Source organism: Mirounga angustirostris, unplaced genomic scaffold (assembly GCF_029215605.1).
Source record: "Mirounga angustirostris isolate CCGP_5_RB_7025 unplaced genomic scaffold, mMirAng1.0.hap1 SCAF_2, whole genome shotgun sequence".
Taxonomy (NCBI): Eukaryota; Metazoa; Chordata; class Mammalia; order Carnivora; family Phocidae; genus Mirounga; species Mirounga angustirostris.
Genome location: NW_026991710.1, coordinates 101,955 through 121,312, shown reverse-complemented (window position 1 = coordinate 121,312; position 19,358 = coordinate 101,955). Strand labels below are relative to the sequence as shown.

General features: G+C 46.2%; 1 protein-coding gene across 15 annotated transcripts in view; it reads right to left on the bottom strand.

Moving 5' to 3' along the window:
* The window catches only part of PIGG (phosphatidylinositol glycan anchor biosynthesis class G (EMM blood group)), a 57,823-nt gene that overhangs the window by 5,465 nt on the left and 33,000 nt on the right, over positions 1-19,358 (bottom strand). For 6 of the 15 annotated variants that reach the window (XM_064584055.1, XM_045881697.3, XM_045881699.3 and 3 more), the window contains 3 exons: positions 19,045-19,354; positions 15,172-15,335; positions 4,569-10,186 (listed from right to left, as the gene is read on the bottom strand). In XM_064584055.1, coding sequence (XP_064440125.1) covers positions 9,973-10,186; positions 15,172-15,335; positions 19,045-19,354 — 688 coding nt within the window. In that variant the 3' untranslated portion in view covers positions 4,569-9,972. The other 9 variants (XM_045881702.3, XM_045881698.3, XM_064584056.1 and 6 more) reach the window with 8 other exon arrangements.

The following is a 19,358-nucleotide window of genomic DNA, read 5'->3' as shown; positions in this document are numbered from 1 at the left end:
CTACCCCTTTAACCCTGGGAACAGTGGCTTCATAGGTGAGAAAACTGAGCTTGGGGAACTCAGTTCTGCCCGGGATGGAGCCGGTGTGGGAGCTGCCACCCGAACTCAGCCTCTCCCGGTGCCTGGGACCTCGGCCTTGTTCTAACTGCAAGGCAGGCCCAAGGGTCTGTTTCTAAGCAGCATTTGTGGGAGTTTTGTAAACCCAGATACGGGGTGGGTAGCATGACATGTCCTTCCAGACCTCTGGGTGCTTACAGCCAAAGGCCTGCTCTCTACCCCCCTCAGGGTCCCTTAGGGCCCTCAACTCAGCTTTTCCCCCAAATTCGACATCTTCCCTTCTTGGCTGAGTGGCCTCACCCCCACCCCCTCACTCACCCCGGAATCCTGTCCACACGCCCTGCACACACCCATCTCCAAGCTCTTCAACTCAGCACCCTGCTAACTCAGCTTATCCGGCGTTTCATTCAACAGCCATCAGCCGGGCCAGATGCCGAATTCCAGAGGGTGCCCCACCCTCCCTAACCTGCCACTTGCCCTGATTCAAGTGCCTGTGCTCGTTCTGGGGAGAACAAGAGGGTAAAGAGATTTTACCTTCGTTTTTTGTTTTTTTTTTCACACTAAGTCTGGAAATCTGGTTGTATTTTGCTCATAGAGCACATCTTAGTTTGGATCAGCTGCATTTCAAATGCTCAATAGCTGCATGTGTAGAATGGCTGCCTACTGGTCTTAGAATAGCCTCTTCTCTTACACGCTTCTTTTATTTTGATAAGGGAAAATGTTAAAGTATTGCATAGAAATGACACACGTATATGCACCATTTGGATTCAGTTTGCATTGCCATCAGAACAAAACCCTCAAATTTTTAAATTTTAATAGTTTAAAATGTTATTCCCCATATTTGGTCCATATTTCTCTTTTTGTTTATTTATTTTTTTTAAGATTTTATTTATTTGTCAGAGAGAGAGGGAACACAAGCAAGGGGAATGGCAGAGGGAGAAGCAGGCTCCCCGCCAAGCAGGAAGCCCGACGTGGGACTCGATCCCAGGACCCTGGGATCATGACCTGAGCTGAAGGCAGACGCTCAACAGATTGAGCCACCTGGGTGCCCCTTCTCTTTTATTTTTAAATATATAAGGTATTACAGGAGCAGCCAGAGCTTCCCCCTTGACCTTCGGACCACCCCTCATCTCCTGTTGGTCATTCCCAGGAACATTTTAGTGCTTCTACCACAAAAGTGTGTGTCCACGCACCATTTACACAGTACTGTTTTTGCATGTTTTTAAACTTCATATAATGGTATCATACTATAGTTAATCTTCATGCAATATGCTGTTTTGCACTTAGCATTACATTTTTGAAATTGATTCGTGATGTTCCCTGTACCCCTGGCGTATTTACTCTAACTGACGTGTTGTATTCCGTTGTGTAGATAAACCGCAGCTTCTTTAGCATTCCTCTACTGAGACACTCCTGGATTACTTCCTTTTTCACTTTCATAATCCACACAGCAACGAAATCCTTTACCTGTCCTCTTGTTTCTGTGGGTCCCACACCTAGGTGTGATCGTGGGACATGTGCATTTCAGCTCTGCCAGGAGCTGCTGGGTACTCTGCACCGTGCAGTGTGGAGACAGGGTTCCTAGAGTTACAGGGCCCTGAGCAGTAAACGCCCTGGCCCCCTCTCTCAGCATCACCCTCGCTTTGTCTTTTTTGTTGGGAAAATGGTATCTTGCTGTTCTCACTTGCATTTCCACTATTGTTAGGGAGGCATCTGTATTTGCTCGTTCAGTGTCTTCTTGGACCTTTCCACAGATGAGACTGTCACGTGGCACGCAGAGCCTTGTCAGGATGTGGACTAAAACTATGTCGGATCTGCATGTTAATTTGGGCGGAATGCCACCCTGACAATTGTGAGCCCGTCCATCCTTCTTTAACTGTGTCTATTTCTTCACTTATTTGGGTCTTCCTTTATGTCTGTCAATACAATTTAATATTTTTCTCTGTAAATACCTTGCATGACTTTTGTCAGATTTTCCCTGAGATGCATTTCAAGTTTTGTGGTTATTGTCAATGGTGTTTGAAAACTACATTTTCTACTTGTCTGGTTTAAAGACAATTGTTGACCTGGCATGCAGATCTTGTCCCCAGCAACATTGCGAACATTTCCTCTCAGTTCTAATAACTTGTCTATTTCCAATATCATCTGGGACTATTGATGGCTTTGCTTCTTGCTCTCCAAGCCCTCTGCATGTTTTCTGTCCCAAGTGTTCTAAGATCTCCCACACAAACTTGAGTAGAGGTGGGGATGACAGGACTGAAGTCACTAAGTATGGGGCTTACCAGGGATCTTGGTAGATACCTTTTAATATATTAAGGGTGTTTTCTTCTATTTGTAGTTTGCTAAGAGGTTTTTTTTGTTTGTTTGTTTTTATTTTTGTATAAAGGGATACTGAGTTCCATCAGCATCTTTGTCTCATCATCATGGTCATTTTTTTCCAGATTAATCTGGTATTGTGGTCAATTACACTCATATATTTCAATTTCAGATCAAGCTAATAATGCATCTAGTTTCAGTCAGTTGTACTATTTTTTCACTCTCCTGCTCCATATTTCCACCCCTATGAACAACCACTCTCTTTGGTAATATGCCTCTGTATTTATAGAAAACAATGACTTACAATGAAATTCTTATTATTTCAATTTTGGGCATGATTACTGATTTCTTACTATTGAACTTACACCCCCAACTCGATACACAACCCTTTGTCCCCACACCGCCAGTAGAGTTTTGGCTCCCCCCCCTTTTTTTTTTTTTGCCAAATTAGTATTCTACTTTATTAAGATCATAGACATTGTCCACAGGTGAAGTATACAATGTTCCATGATGACAGTGTCTTTCTTGTTTTCCTTGAAATTAACAACTGACTGATGTTTTCCATGAACCTGTGGCCAAGTCATCCCCAACTTTTGACAAAAGTGAAAGTATATGTCTATGTATTCAAACATGGCAAGTAATCCAGGCTTCCTTTTCATATGGGCCTCCCTTCCCAAGTCCTCATCCCCTCCTGACATGGGCTCTGTGGGTCTCTGCAAGTCAATATTGGGGATCTCCCCTTGCTCCTTTCAGGTCCCTGCATGTAGCTGCACACTCTGTCCCAAGATCTTCATGGGCAGGAAGTGGGGCTGAATTCTTGTTAAGTGACACTGGCCAGTCACAGATGTTTATAGCAGCTTTATTCATAATTGCCAAAACTTGGAAGCAACCAAGAGCTCTTTCAATAGGTTAGTGGATAAGTAAACTGTGGTACTTCCAGACAGTGGAATATTTCTCTAAAAATAAATGAGCTAGGGGCATCTGGGTGGCTCAGTCAGTTAAGCACCCGACTCTTGATTTCAGCTCAGGTCATGATCTCAGGGTTGTGAGATGGAGCCCTGCACTGGGCTTGGGCTCTGCGCTGGATGTGGAGTCTGCTTAAGATTCTCTCTCTCCCTCTGCCTCTTCCCCGTCTCTCTCAAAAATGAATGACTGACTGACTGAATGAATGAATGAATAAGACAAACCAAGACCATGCCAGGCAAACAGATGGGCAGTCATCTTATCCTCCTGGCACATGGATCATCTTTGTTAAAAAAAAAAAAAAAAGAGAGGAGCTAAACCATGAGATGATACAGAGAAACTAAATGTATATTGCTAAGTGAAAGAAGCCAGTCTGTTTGAAAAAGCTACATATAGGGCGCCTGGGTGGCTCAGTGGGTTAAATATCTGCCTTCGGCTCGGGTCATGATCTCAGGGTCCTGGAATCGAGCCCCGCATCAGGCTCCCAGTACGGAGCCTGCTTCTCCCTCTCTCTCTGCCCCTTCCCTCTGCTCGTGCTCTCTCTCTCAAATAGGTAAATAAAATCTTAAAAAAAAAAGGCTACATATATACTGTATGATTCCAACTGTATGACATTCTGGAAAAGAAAAAACTATGGAGACAGTAAAAAGATCAGTGGTTTCCAAGGGTTTGCGGGAGGGAGGGATGAATCTGTGGAGCACAGGGGATTTTTTAGGGCAGTAAAATTATTCTATATAATAATATAATGGTGGATACATGTCATTACACATTTCTCAGAACTAATAAAATATTCAAGACAAAGAGTGAACCCTAATGTAAACTATAGACTTCAGCTAATAATAATGTACCAACATTGGCTCACCAATTGTAACAAGTGTACCTCACTTAGGCAAGACATTAATAAAAGAAGCTCTGTGTGGGGGGACTGTAATATGAGAACTCCCTGTACTTCCCAATGAATTTTTCTGTGTATCTAAAACTATTCTAAAAGATGCCTTTTTTTTTTTTTTATAAAAGACTATGGTGAAAATAAAATATAATACTAAAAAGTACTAAATTAATCTAAAGAAGGCAAAAAAGAAATAAATGACAACAGTGACAAAAAGTGAAACAAATAGAGAAGTCACAGCTCTAAATCCAACACTACAAATAATTACATTAAATGTAAGTGGACTAAATATTCCAATTAAAAGGCAGAGACTGTTAGACTGGGTAAAAGAAGAGGACCTAAGTTTTGAGTTAAAGAGCCTTTAATACACTTTAAATACAGACAGAGTAGGTTGTAATCAAAAGGGTGAAGTTATATGCAAACACTAATCAAAAGAAAGTTGAAGTGGCAGTATTAATATCAGATAAAATAGACTTTAAGACAGAGTATTACCAGAGATAAAGTAGATTTCACAATGATATAAAGTAAATATATCAGGAAGACAGAACAAATATCAATGTACATGTACGTGTCTAATAACAGGTTTTAAAATATTTTTAAAAATTTTATTATTGAAGTATAGTTGACATACAATGTTATATTAGCTTCAGATGTACAACATAGTGATTTGACACTTCTACACATTACGCAATGCTCACCACAGTAAGTGTAGTCACCATCTGTCACCAAGGTTATTATAATATTATTGGACTATATTCCCTATGCTGTATTTTTCATCCCCTTGACTCATTTATAACTGGGAGTTTGTACTCTTAATCTCCTTTGCCTATTTGCCCTGTCCCTACACATCCCACCCTGGCAACCAGTTTGTTCTCTGTATTTATGAGTCTGTTTCTGTTTTTGTTATTTTGTTTTTTAGATTCCACATGTAAGTGAAGTCATATGGTACTTGTCTTTCTCTGCTAGCATATTTCACTTAATACCCTCTAGGTCATAAATAACAGAATTTCATTTTTTTTTATGGCTGAGTAATATTCTAATGTGTATATATACCATATCTTCTTTATCCATTCATCTATCAACGGACATTTAGGTTGCTTCCGTATCTTGGCTACTGCAATTAATGCTGCAATAAACATAGGGGTGCATGTAACTTTTTGGATTAGTTTCTTGTTTTCTTTGGGTAAATTCCTAGGAATGGGATCCTGGATCATATGGTATTTGTTTTTAATTTTTTGAGGAAATTCTGTATTTTCCACAGTGGTTGCAACAATTATCAATTCCAACAATAGTGCATGAGAGTTCTCTTTTCTCCACACCCTCACCAACACTTGCTATTTCTTGTCTTTTTTAACCATTCTGACTGGTGTGAGGTGACATCTCATTGTGGTTTTCATTTGCATTTACCTGTGATTAGCAATGTTGAGCATCTTTTCATGTGACTGTTGGCCATCTGTGTTTCTGCTTTGCAAAAATGTCCACTCATTTTAAAATCTTTTTTTTGGGGGGGGGGGGGCTTGTGTGACAGTGGGTTAGGCATCCGACTCTTGGTTTCGGTTCTGGTTGTGATCTCAGGGTCGTGAGATTGAGCCCTGTGTCAGGATCTGCACTCTGTCCCCCTCCCCCCACCCCATGCACTCTCTCTCTCTCTCTCTCAAATAAACAAATCTTTAAAAAAATAATAAAATAAAATCTCTTTGTTTTTGGTATTGAGTAGTAGGAGTCCTTTATATATTTTGGATATTAATCCCTTAACAGATGTATCATTTGCAAATATCTTCTCCCATTCAGTAGCTTGCCCTTTTGTTTGTTGATGGTTTCCTTCACTGTGCAAAAGGTTTTTAGTTTGGTGCAGTCCCCATAGTTTAGTTTTGCTTTTGTTTCTTTTGCCTGAGAAGACATATCCAGAGAAATCCTGCTACAGCCAATAAAGAAAGTATTGCCTATGTTCTCCTCTGGTCTCACATTTAGGTTTTTAATCCATTTTGGATTTATTTTTGTGTACGGTGTAAGGAAGTGGTCGTGTTTCATTCTTGTGTATGTTGCTGTCTGGTTTTCCCAACACCATCTATTGAAGAGACAATAGATGTCTTTTCACCATTGTATATTCTTGCCTCCTTTGTGATAGATTAATTGACCATATAAACTTTTTATTTCTGGCCTCTCTATCCTGTTCCATTGGTCTATGTCTATTTCTGTGCCAGTACCATACTCTTTTATTATAGCTCCATAATATATCTGGAAATCTGGGATTGTGATACCTCCAGCTTTGTTCTTTCTTAAAATTGCTTTGGCTATTTGAGGTCTTTTGTGGTCCTATACAAATTTGAGGAATATTTGCTCTAGTTCTGGGAAAAATACAACTGGCATTTTGTTATGAATTGCACTAAATCCATACAATTGGAGGGTGGGTAATATGGACATTTTTAACAATATTACTTTGATCCATGAGCATGGTATATCTTTCCATTTGTTTGTGTTGTTTTTATCAATGTCTTACAGTTCTTAGAGTACAGGTTTTTTACCTCCCTGGTTAAATTTACTTGTAGGTATTTTATTCTCTTTTGGTGCAATTGGAAATGGAATTGTTTTCTTAATTTTCCTTTTTGCTATTTCATTATTAGTGTATAGAAATGCAAAATACATGAACAACAAACTAACAGATTTAAGAAACACATAAACCCACAATTACAGCTGGAAATTTTAGCTATCCTCTTGGCAATTGAAAGAGTAAGTAGAAAACAAATCGGTAAGGATGTAGAAGGTCTGGCTGACAACAAGTACTCTGACCTAATAGTTACAGGACATCACGTCAAACAATTGCTGAATCTACTATTTTTTTTTTTTTTCCTATTGCACATGGACTGTTCATCAAGACGAGCCAACTGCTAGGCCATAAAAGTGAAGCAGGAAATATTTCAAACTGAATGATAATAGAAATGCAGCATATGAAAATTTGTAAATATAGTGAAAATAAAAGAGGAAATTTATAGCTTTAAATGCTTATATTGGAGAGGAAAATGACTTAAAATGATTCTAAGTTTCTATTTTAAAAAGCTAGGAAAAAAGACACCAGTTAATAACCATATTAACTATTTGATGACCAGGAACCAGTTTTAAGCATTTTGCTCCCTAACATGATAGCCTGGTACTTACATGTAGACATTTTGCTATGTGTAGTTACATTATAGGGAACTGGTTGGGGGCTTGGGTATGACATAGTTTTCTATTTAAACTAATGGAAAATAGATCCCCAGTTAGTGTTTTAGCATGAAACAATGGATTTTCAGAATGGATTATTAAGTGGGAGATGTACTGTAACTAGAAAAAACAATTTTAGAAAGTGACAAAAAACTTAAATATTTGTAAATATTAAACATTTGTACATTAGGAAACACTCTCCTGTCAAAATGACAAGAAATAACAATGGTGTTGATGAGGATGTGGAGAAAGGGAACCCTTGTGCACTGTTGGGAGGGAATGTAAATTGATGTGGCCACTGTGGAAAATGATATGGAGTTTCCTCAAAAAGTTAAAACTAGAACTACCATATAATACACCAATTGCACTTCTGGGTATTTATCTGAGGGAAACAAAAACACTAACTCAAAAAGATATCTGCACTCCTGCATTCATAACAGCATTATTCACCATAGCCAAGATATGAAGACAAACTAAGTGTCCACTGATGGATGAATGGATAAAGAAAACATGATGTAGACGTGCGCACGCACACACACACACAAATTACTCAGACACAAAGAAGAAAATCTTGCCATTTGTGACAACATAGATGGATCCTGAGGGCATTATGCTAAGTGAAACAAGTCAGACAGAGAAAGACAAATACTGTATGATCTCACTTATATGTGGAATCTAAACAAACAAAAAACCAAGCTCATCGATACAGAAAACTGCCTGGTGGTTGCCAGAGAGGCAGGGGTGGAGGGTGGGTGAAATGGGTGATGGGGGTCAAAAGGTATAAACTTCCAGTTATAAAATAAGTCCTGGGGGTATAACATGCAGCATGGTGACTACAGTTTAAGATGCTGTATTATGTATCTCAGAGAGAGTAGATCTTAAAAGTTGTTATCACAAGAAAAAATTGTAACTATGTGTGGTGATGGATGTTAACTAGATTGACAGTGGTGACCATTTTGCATACAAATATCAAATCATTACGTAAGTTAAAAGATGTAAGTTAAAGAGTTTTGGAGAACTTGCATCTGCCACTGTGAGCTTCCAATGCTGGAAGACTTTTCTGAGGAGACTGTTGGCAATGTAACAAGTGATTTTTGGTAATGAATACTGTACTGTGTCAACATCTGCAGAGAAGTGTTATTTCCACATGATGCTACAGAATCCTACCTGGGTAACAGACCCATTTGGGGAGCAGTACAGAGCAGTGACTTTTAATAAAGCAGAACGCAAAGGGCACTGACATGGTTTCAGATTCCACACTGCAACTACTCTTTTCCTTTTTAAAATAACTTTCATTTTCAAATAGTGTAAATCTCACAACAAGTTGCAAAAATCATACAGAAAGATCCACGTACAGTCACCCAGCTCCCCCCAATGGCATCTTATACTGACAGAGAACTTGTCAACCAGGTAATCTTGTTACATCAGGTGCAGACCTTAATGGGGCTTCACCTGTTGTGCATGCACTTGCTTTTTCTCCAATTAACCATTAAGGGACCATCATTTGTCATGTTTTAGTGCAGTGCCAAAAAGAGCATCCACGGTGATTAGAAAAAGGATTTTGAAATATTCCTCCCTTTCATCAGAGAGGGAGACAAACCATAAGAGACTCCTAGTCATAGGAAACAAACAGGGTTGCTGGAGGGAAGGGGGGTGGGGGATGGGGTAATTGGGTGATGGACATTAAGGAGGGCACATGATGTAATGAGCATTGGGTGTTACATAAGACTTATGAGTCACTGAACTCTACCTCTGAAACTAATAATACACTGTTAATTAATTGAATTTAAATAAAAAATAAAATATTCCTCCCTTTCCCAACTACATATCTATGTGACTACTTCAAACACACATATGACAACAGAATGAATGCAGAAATCTAACCTACTCTAATTGAAGAACTTAATCTTCAATTAAGACACTAAAGATATGTGCAAAAATGTAAAACAATGCCACTCTCCTCAGTAGATATTCTTGTTTTGGAAAAGTTATTTCTCTTAAAAATATTCTATGTTAAGACGGAATGAGTTTATGTCTTTACTTTCAACGAATAGTTTTTGAAATGTTTTAATGTCGACAGATGTAACACACACTAATGCTCCTTGCGACCTCCAGTGGTTTCTAGGGTCATTAAGGGGTCTGGGTTTTTCGAGGTAAACTCCAGCAGCAGGTAAGCCTTCTCCCAGAGCTCCCCGGCTTTCTGAAGTCCACAAACACCACAATAAGCCTGAAACCTTTTTATTCATCAATTTAAACACAGATATTTGAGTGAATTATTATCCAGAGGAAATTAAAAGTTCAGAACTTTATGGAGTGATTGTCAACAGGGGAATATGATTCATATTCAAACTAAATATTTTAAAGTGACCTTTTAAACTACTATGTACTCTAAATTCAAGTACAGCAGTGCAAGAAACTGCAACTATTCAACTTTGTAGAATTCACAATTTTCTTTAGAATGTCCTTGCATTTAGACAGACTTTTTTTCATTACCCAAATGCATGAAGTGAATCGTAGACTTTAAAAATACATTGTTTCTCCAGTGTCTAAGACTTCGTGTTGGTTTGATCCATGGCTGTGAAGAATGCACAGATGGCAGCCGTGATGAGGATATGCATCCCCTCATAAAGAAGTTTTGGAGAAAACACACTCCATATAAATAAATGGTAACGCAGGGATGTCACCAAAATGATATACGCAGAGACTGGAAAAGAGCAGATCAGTGCATAGCAGAAGCAAGCATGACCCAGTGCAGAACCGCTGTTAATAAAAAGGGAATGTGTATGAGTATATGCTACTTTTGCATCATATAAGGCATGACACACACGTAGTCGATATTTTTATTTTGAAAACGACCATGGTAACTCTTGTTCCTGGGACAGCCCCCACCCAATCTGGTCAGTCTGGTGGGCAGGAGCCCACCCACCCAAGGGGACAACAGCTGCAGGCGGCGGTCCTGTCACTCTCTAGTGCCTCAACCTGCAAGATATGTACGAAAAGTGCATCCCCAAATTTTGCAATAGATTTGTTTAAAAATCACGTGCATGTACCACTACATGACGCATCACAAATGTTATGAAACATAATGAAAAGGAAATCACACAGGACGAGATACACGTTTTGAGCTCTGCTTTGTACTGCCCAGTGGGCATCTGGTCTGGGGACACTGGCCCGAGAGTGTTTGCTAAGCAAATTAACAGAAAAGAGCATTCTCAAGCACACGCATGCCCTCTTTTTCTTTTCAAACCATCGGCACAATCATTACATAAATCTAACCTATTCTTTTTTTTAATTATTATTTTTTAAAAGATTTTATTTACTTATTTGAGAGAGAGAATGAGACAGAGAGCATGAGAGAGGGGAGGGTCAGAGGGAGAAGCAGACCCCCTGACGAGCAGGGAGCCCGATGTGGGACTCGATCCAGGGACTCCAGGATCATGACCTGAGCTGAAGGCAGTCACTTAACCAACTGAGCCACCCAGATGCCCCCTCCTGACAATTCTTAATGGAATATGGTTAGTTTCTGCATTTTATTTTTTTATTTTTATTTTTTTAAAGATTTTATTTATTTGAGAGAGAGAGAATGAGAGACAGAGAGCATGAGAGGGAGGAAGGTCAGAGGGAGAAGCAGACTCCCTGCTGAGCATGGAGCCCGATGCAGGACTCGATCCCAGGACTCCAGGATCATGACCTGAGCTGAAGGCAGACGCTTAACGACTGAGCCGCCCAGGCGCCCCTAACCTATTCTTTTTTTAATTATTTTTTTTTTAAAGATTTTATTTACTTATTTGAGAGAGAGAATGAGACAGAGAGCATGAGAGAGGGGAGGGTCAGAGGGAGAAGCAGACTCCCCACTGAGCATGGAGCCCGATGCGGGACTCGATCCCAGGACTCCAGGATCATGACCTGAGCTGAAGGCAGCCGCTTAACCAACTGAGCCGCCCAGGTGCCCCAATCTAACCTATTCTTGAAGGCAACTTCTTTCCAAATGACAAGTTCTATCATTCACTCACTTCACCTCACAAATCCTCAGAGGCCAGGCTTTCCAGGCTCTGGTTAAAGCCAAGTTCCAGTTCTGACGCTTCCCCTCAAACACTGCATGAGTGTAGGTGGCCTTTCTGGGGCCGGTAAATGCCACACGTCACCGCTGCCCACCCTTTCCTGAAGCACGACCACCATTACATGTGCAGCCATCCTCACTGTGTAGGAGTCACATCAGCATGGCTGTGTATGGGGACGTGGACCCGGGATTACTGGAGTCCCAGGGTGGGGAGTAGATGGTCTGTGTGCTCAGGGGGAGCCTGGGGGGCACCATGCGCTGGACATGAAGGGTGAGCAATGAGGAGTTCTGCGTAGGGGGAGCAAAGACCCTGAGGTACAGAGCGAGCGTGTGTGCGTGTGCATGGGTGTGTGTGCACACATGTGCTCCACAAAGGGGCTCCTCAGGCCTAGCGACCCAGCGCCACTAGCTGGTGCCACTCAGATCCCCTCGGTGTGCTCAATGTCCGGCAAAAGGCGCCAACAGCCGCTCAGGGGCCAAAGGATGCCTGGCCCCTCATGCTCACAGCTCTTGCCCCCGCTGTGCCCTCACCTTGCCCTAACTGGCTCCCCATCTTGGGCCTTGGTGTCCATTCTTTCTTCCTGCTGGGTTTTCCAGCTGTCGCATCGCCCCCTGGCAGGGAACATACTCTGCTTGCTTCTACTTGCATACCATCCTGTGGCCTCGTCCCTGTGCACGTGCTCCTCCCCTGCAACCTTGACTGGCTGTGATTACTTCTACCCACATGCTCTTCCCTAGGAGGCCATCCTGACCAACACCAGCAGACTCAGGGGCTCAGCCATTCTGACCTCACCTCTGTGACATGCTCAGCAGGTAACTGACTCATCTCTCTGCTACCGCCACCAGACCATGAGCTCCTTGGGGTGAATCCTTGCACCTACATCTCGGGTCCCACTCAAGATCCAGTCCATCAGGCAGACGACCTCGAGGGAGCTGGGCCCTGGGGCATTATTTATTAACTCCCTCAAGGGCCACTGCAACAATATCTGGTGAGGGAAACTCTTAGGAAAAGCTTCATGGATGAAGCTTGTGGCTCATGGCGCTGCCACCCCTCTCCTGGGGAGTGTCATGGAGTCTGTGCTCAGCCAAGAGCCTGCTGACCAGACAGTGAGGGAGATGGAGCTCCCAGGATCCTGCCCCTCCTGGCATTTCAACTTCACACAAAGCAAACATCACCTATTTAGAAGACTCGGCTTCTTCCTTCCATAGCAACACCCAGTAGGGTCACCATTCCCACAACCTCAGCAAAGAACAACGTGCACTGTAGGGAAATGGATGAAGGCTTTGCAGCCTGGCTCATCATGGCTGTCCATGCCACCAGGCTCCAGAACTGAAGCCAAGGGTCATGGACCACCCAGGGCCCAGTTTTTGAGCCATTAGAAATATTTTCTTTTTCTACCATTTTTGTCTGGCTCTAGTTTTCGTGACTTTGGAACCCTCCCCCCCAAAACCAATGAGTAAAAATTGATGTTTTAAGCTTTTAAAAAAGAACAAGAAAACCCTTTTCTAAAATAAAAGAGAAACACTCCTTAATTAGGGAAAACATCATATCATACTAGGGAGAAGAAAACATCATATAACACTCTCCGGCCAGTTAAAACACTTTCAGCTTACTTACAAAAAAATGCTTTGTCTTTTTTTCTCCCCCATATAAACAGATGGAAAGTGCAAGGAAAATCGAATTGTGACTTCAGCACCAAGGAAGCTCTTCTTCCTAGAAGCCCAGGCTCTCCCTATCTGGCCCTCATCTTCCCCAGCGCACCCACTCAGTTGATCTGTAGGCTGCAGATATGGTGTGTAGAGCAGAGCCATATGCACTGTGGCAGATAAGCTCTCCAAGGCCAACTCGTGGCCCCGAGTGCTCAACACATGATGGCACTGACGAGGACTGAGGCCTCCCAACCTGACCTAAGCCCAGTCACAGAGATGTCAGGGAGCCTGCTGGGGAGAGAACCCACGGCTCAGTGGTGGTCCTGCGGCCCACGTGGGTTCACGACAGAATGAGAGCCTGAACATCCCTCCGCTCCGCCAGCAGCACCTTGGCTTGCAAGCGCTGACCACCAGACCAGCAGTGACTCTAAGAGGAGTCTATCATAGACGGTCCCAAAGTGTGTGCCCAAGGAGGACACAATGACTCGTAGGCATCTCCCTTGTGCTCAGGAAAACCAGCTGGAGGAAAGAGACTCTCACATTTGAGAGGCTGAGAATCAACCATGGCAATTTAGAGGGGACGCCAGAAGGTCTCTAGAGCAGGAAGCCTGCTCTCCACAGCTGAAGCCTTTACTAGCTTTCTTGCTCTAAACTTTGACTTGAGAGTGTCACCCCACTCACACCTACACTCCTCTTCACCCCTTCTGCAACTGTACAATGGCAGAAGATGGTGGCTTGTGGACATGAACTTGGGGGCAGAAGTCAAGGTCACTGAGGCTTGGGTCCCAGGAGCTGGTCTGGGGCGAGGATGAGAGGAATCCCATGAAGTATGTGGGAACCCCCAAGTGCGATCCTGAGAGGTGGGGCCTGAACATGTCCTGGGAGGTTCAAACATGGGGTCCACAGTCACCACCACAAGGGCTGCATTTTTAATAGCGGGCAGAGAAGTGGGGGCCAGAGGGGTAATAGGGACAGGAAGCCTTGCCCTCCCCTAGGTGACACCCCCCTGGAAGACTGGAGACACAGGGGTACATCTGGCAGGAACAGTGTCCTCCTGGGGTCTCCCTAATTGGCTGCGCCCTGCACGTTCCACGGACCACTCAGCATGTGGAGGCTGGTCCCGCACCTGAGCAAGATGCTGGCATCCGGGCGGGGGTGGGGAGGCATGCCTGTGGGTTAACCAAGTGGCTGAAGAAATGGGAAGGCGCTTCTGGGAGTGGGGCACCGGGGGAGCCCTGACAAACCCGGCATGGCTGCTCACACACCTGCAGCCTGTGCCACTCCTCACGTAGGCCCCTCAACCTCAGGAGGCAACACCATCACCCCATTTTACAGAATCAGACAGCCCACATACCACTCAAGCCACACTCTGCCAGGAAGGACCCAGGCACTGAGTCACCGTGGTGCCCAAAGACCACGAAGTCCCCGCCTTAGGAAGCTGCCTTTCTGGGAGGACCAATGTGTAAACAAGTAAGAAAGCACCAAGGAGCGTTGATGGGCAGGAGGGTGGTATAGGCTGCCCCATTGGTTTGGGGGACCACGTGGAGCCTGAGGGCGCCTCTCAGTGGCAGGGCAGGGCACGGCCACCAAGCCTGAAGCCCTTTGGGCCTGTGCAGGCTCCTCTCTGCAGCAGGGACCCTGGAGGTGAGAGCCAGCATGCCTTGTCTTCATGCCCCAAACAGAAGATCCCTCCCTGCCTGCCCCACCCAACGAGGCCACCAGCAAGCAGGGAAAGCAGAGATTTTCCTTCTTGTGCCCCAGGCAACCACATCGTGGTAGGAGCTGGAAGAGAGCAGCTGAAGCTAGATACCCCCACAGCCTCCCCAGCCATCCTGACACAGGGTGGCCACAGACCTGCACTTACACCTGCCTCTGGCCTACATGCTGGACTGTCCACTCTTATTTAAGGAAAGGAAAACTGATGAAGACCTTTTGGCCCTTGGGGTTTGGAACCCTGTATCTGGAGTAAGATGCTCTCTTCAAACTGCCAACCTGCCATCAGATTTTGTGCTGAAAGACAAAGAAGGGGCTTCACCTGCTGGTTTCTGAGCTCAGGAAGCTCACTAAGTGGCTGGCCCACAGCACAGGCCCCGCGAACGTGGCAAACGCTGTCAGGAACATAGCTGGGACCTCCATGTAGGTGTCCAGGCCCACGAAGCCCGCTGAGACATCCACCGTGGCTATGTTGTTGGAGTTTCCCTGCAACACAGGGAGAAGCAGCACTGACGTGGCCACCAGCAACCACAAATAGCCGCACGCGGTCACGGTGACATGGACACACGGGAGCCCCAGATGCCCGCCCACCCCCTTCCCGCCTTGCTTCCAGGTGGGGAGGAACAAGTGAAATGTCTTCTACCTTCAAGAAACTAAACAAATAAAAGTCGTATGATGAACTATGGCAAATTCCAAACTCCTCTCAGCTCTATCTACCGGAGACAGACACGCTGACCTCCCTGTGCTGAGGGACCTGTCTGGAGGGCTGCGCCTGGCCTTGGGAGGCAAAGTGGCCAAGGGGAGGCTGGGGGTGGTGTTGCCAAATGGCTCCTTCAATGGGTGGACACTGCTGTTAGGCAGAACAGGGCACGCTGGTCACGGGGAGGGCTTGGCGTGTCAGACCGGAGACCCTGGTGGATCACCGCCCAGTCCCGGGTGTAATGCATAGTTCGTCCTGCATAGGAGGGTGGGGTTTGCATCCAAGGGAAACCTCTCCTAGATTCAGCTCTTCTCTCCACTTTCAGTCTCTACCACTGCTGGTGTCCTTTTCCTCAGCTACTCCGGACATTTGTAAGTTTGACATTTGCCTGTCCCAGTCCAACTAAGGCCCCTCCTGGAACCACTTATCAATGGCCCGGGACACAACTCCAGCTGGGTGTTTATGGCTTCACAAATCTGACAGTGGAACCCCACTGCCTCCTCCTTTGCTGTGTCATTGCAGGTGGCCACCGGGTCATGGTGGCAGACCTCCCAAATGTCTCGAAGACATGCATTTACTCCTGTCCTCACCACCTCTTACAGCGGGCCCCTCCCCTGACAGCAACCTCCACTGTGCAGCTTCCCCTTCAGCCACTTTGCCCGTGGCTGCCTGGGCTCTCTCCTGATTACTGAATTCCTACTTAGAAGCCCCTCGCTACAGACTGAGGAGACCCCAGAGCTGCTGAGAAGAGGGAAGAACAAGAGTCCCAAGTGCTGCAGCAAGGGGAGGCACGACGACGACAGACACACGGTTACAACACCGTGAAGTCCCCTGCTCTGGGGCTTTACTTGCATCTACTCATTTAATCCTCCACAGTCCTGACGTGGTGCCATTGTGGCTCTCAGTGAACTGGTGGGACACTGAGGTACGGAGACCCAGAGGAGGCCAGCTGGGTGCCACACTCCCGACCCCTGTGTGACCAGGCGTCCCCGAGCTGAGGGCAGGAAGGAGGGGCAGCAAGCCTGCAGGTCTTCTCCCAGGAGACAGGACCGTGACGGAAGGGCTATGGGCAGGGTTGAGACGAGGGAGGCCCGCGCTGCTGTTGGTCACTGCCTGAAGCGCCGTGGTCTGTGCTGGTTTTGCATGCCGACAGACCCCCCAGCCCAGACCGGCGCCGCTGCGATCGGACACGCGCGTTCCGCTGCCAAGTTCCAGCACCGTGTGCCATGAGGGATGCCTTGTCACCGCCCCGTGGAATGTGGCTATGTGCCGCAGAGGAGCACACAGAACGTGAGGCGGTCTGCTCGCTCAGGGCACGACCGTGGCTCCGTCAGTCTTCCTGACACCAAGGCCTCAGCGCGGGCCAGGGTGCCTAAGCGGCAGCCACCTTCTTCTTCCGCACTAAGAGGCAGCCTGCTGGACTCTCAGCACGTGTGCGACCAGTCCGCAAGCACCAGGCCGTATCTGCAGATACGCCAGGACCACGCCCGCAAGGAGCCCCGGCTATCCACACACCCCTGGTGCCCTCTGTGCTCACTGGACGTGGTCGCTGTCCAGCACGGTGCCCGGGAGCCTGGACTAGGGAGAGGGGCGTGGTGATCTTCCATGGTGATGGCATTCCCATTCCCCACCCAGGCACTCGTGGTCAGAGACGGAGGCCACCACCAGAAGAGGCCTGTGCATGACTTTCAAAGAGAGGACTGTGAGGCTGACGGGCCATCTAGAAATTGCAGGAATGCTTAGCAAAGCTTGAAGTCCTTCTACGGCAACACATCAGTTACACTGAATGGCCAAGCGTGAAAGAACCTTAACATAGGTGTGTCGCTACCAACAAGGCAGAGCGAGTCTCACCCAGAAGCAGACTCCAGACCCGTGCCTCTCTCCTCTGCAGCTCGTGGTGCAGTGTTTACAACTGCCTCCTTTATCCTCGTCCCCTTCCCAGCGGGCATTCTGGAATTCCTGGGCAAACTGCATTCCCTCACATCCACAAGGTTGGTGACCTCTTACATTTCTTCCGATAGGTAAGAAAAGGTGTGGCCTTTGAGATGGGGCTGTCTGACACCATGGGGACACACACAGCTGAAAGCCCGTGAGGCTCAACAGAGGCCAGCCTGCCCGGGGCGGAACTGACCGGCAGGTCCCCAGGCGCTGTGTGCTGGTCGCCAGTGCGGTCCTCAGTCACCGACACCTCCCGGGATGGGCAGCAACTCCAGGGAGGTGCGGTCCCTCTCCAGGTCCTACAGACCCCAGTCATGCCTTCCCTATAGGTCCTGCGGAACACCAGCAAGCACAGAGAGCGACTACACAGGATGCCTACCTCCTGTTTGTCACTACTCGATCCTTACAGCAGCCGAGGGGGAGACGGCTGTGGAGTAGCCCATTTTATAGTGAGACCAGGGCACAGCAGGTGCTGCCAGAGGCCATCTGGCTCGGAAGTGCCGGACACCAGTGTTGGGGCTCCAGCCACCCACGTGCAGGGCTGGACTGAGAAGTACGGGGGTCCTCCAGGGGAGATGGACGGTAAGGACGGTCTGAGGGTCAGGTCACATCCTCCAGGACATGATTTCTAGAACTCCCTCCACCCCACCCCTCTCTGGGCTTCCGGGAACAGACAGAGAACAGTGGGGTGGGGGGGCCTGCTCTGTGGGTGAGACCAGGAGTGCCGGCAAAGGAGGGAGAAGTAGGAAGGGCAGGGAAGGAGCCCCAGGCCCACCTGTCGGGACACACAGACCACACAAGTCCCCAGGGACTGAAAGAGGGAGAACCTGGTGCACAGAGACAGTACAGATCCTCACCTTAAAGATGGGAAAACACAACAGAGATGCTCAGGGGCTTGTGCACAGTTCCTCTGCCAGAGGGTGCGGAGCCGGTAGGGGAGTGTGGGGCCCCCTGAACCAGGGCAGAGATGCGGGAAGGCTGGGATGGAACTGAGGCCCTCCCAGACCAGGAGCTGGTCCCTCTGTCCACCTGTCCAGGTTGCGCTCCAAGCACGTAGGCAAATACTGAGATCCATCCCAGAGGCAGCTTCGACTTGCCTCTGGTGGGCCCTTTAACATTGGAGAGAAGACATGATGACCACGGGGCCACAGGGGACTGAGGACCAAGTGAGGACATCCAACAGCACTCGGCACTCATGGCCAGGGGAACGGGCAGAGAGAGTTCAGTCATCACCTCATCAGGTAAAGCAATGGAACTGTGATGGGTGTCCCTAACGGGTCATGGTAAACAGATCCAGTACACAACGTACAATGCTTAATACACTGTCTTAAGCACTCCTGGATCCATAGCGAAGGTGTCAGTCTTAGATAACTAAGTGTATTTTATCCTATCAAATACACACAGGATTTAAGCATCATTCCCCACACCACACTTAAAGTTCCTTCACCGAACAACCTTTCTAACTTCCCAACTTATGGTAAACTTTCTCAAAGAAAAAAGATAAATGACATATAAAAAGTTAATAGATTTCTATCCACGATAATAATGAAAACCTACCTGGAAATAGAAGAATGCTTGACCGAACCAATAATGCATTATAGTGATCTCAGCTGCATCATGCCTCAGAGGCTTCCAGATGAATTTAGTCATTATAGTCTGAATGAAGAGGCTAAACACTAAGACTGGCAGATTATGTGGTCTAAAAAGCAAAGCGGCCAGAAGAACTAATCCACTATATATCTCCCATAAACCCACAGTCTTGATTGTGAAGTCTGCAGCAATGACTTGAGATTTAAGCAAGTCTTTGGTGCCCGTGAACAGAATGCCAAGGACAAAGACATGAACAAAACGAGCTTCAATAACACCCCTAA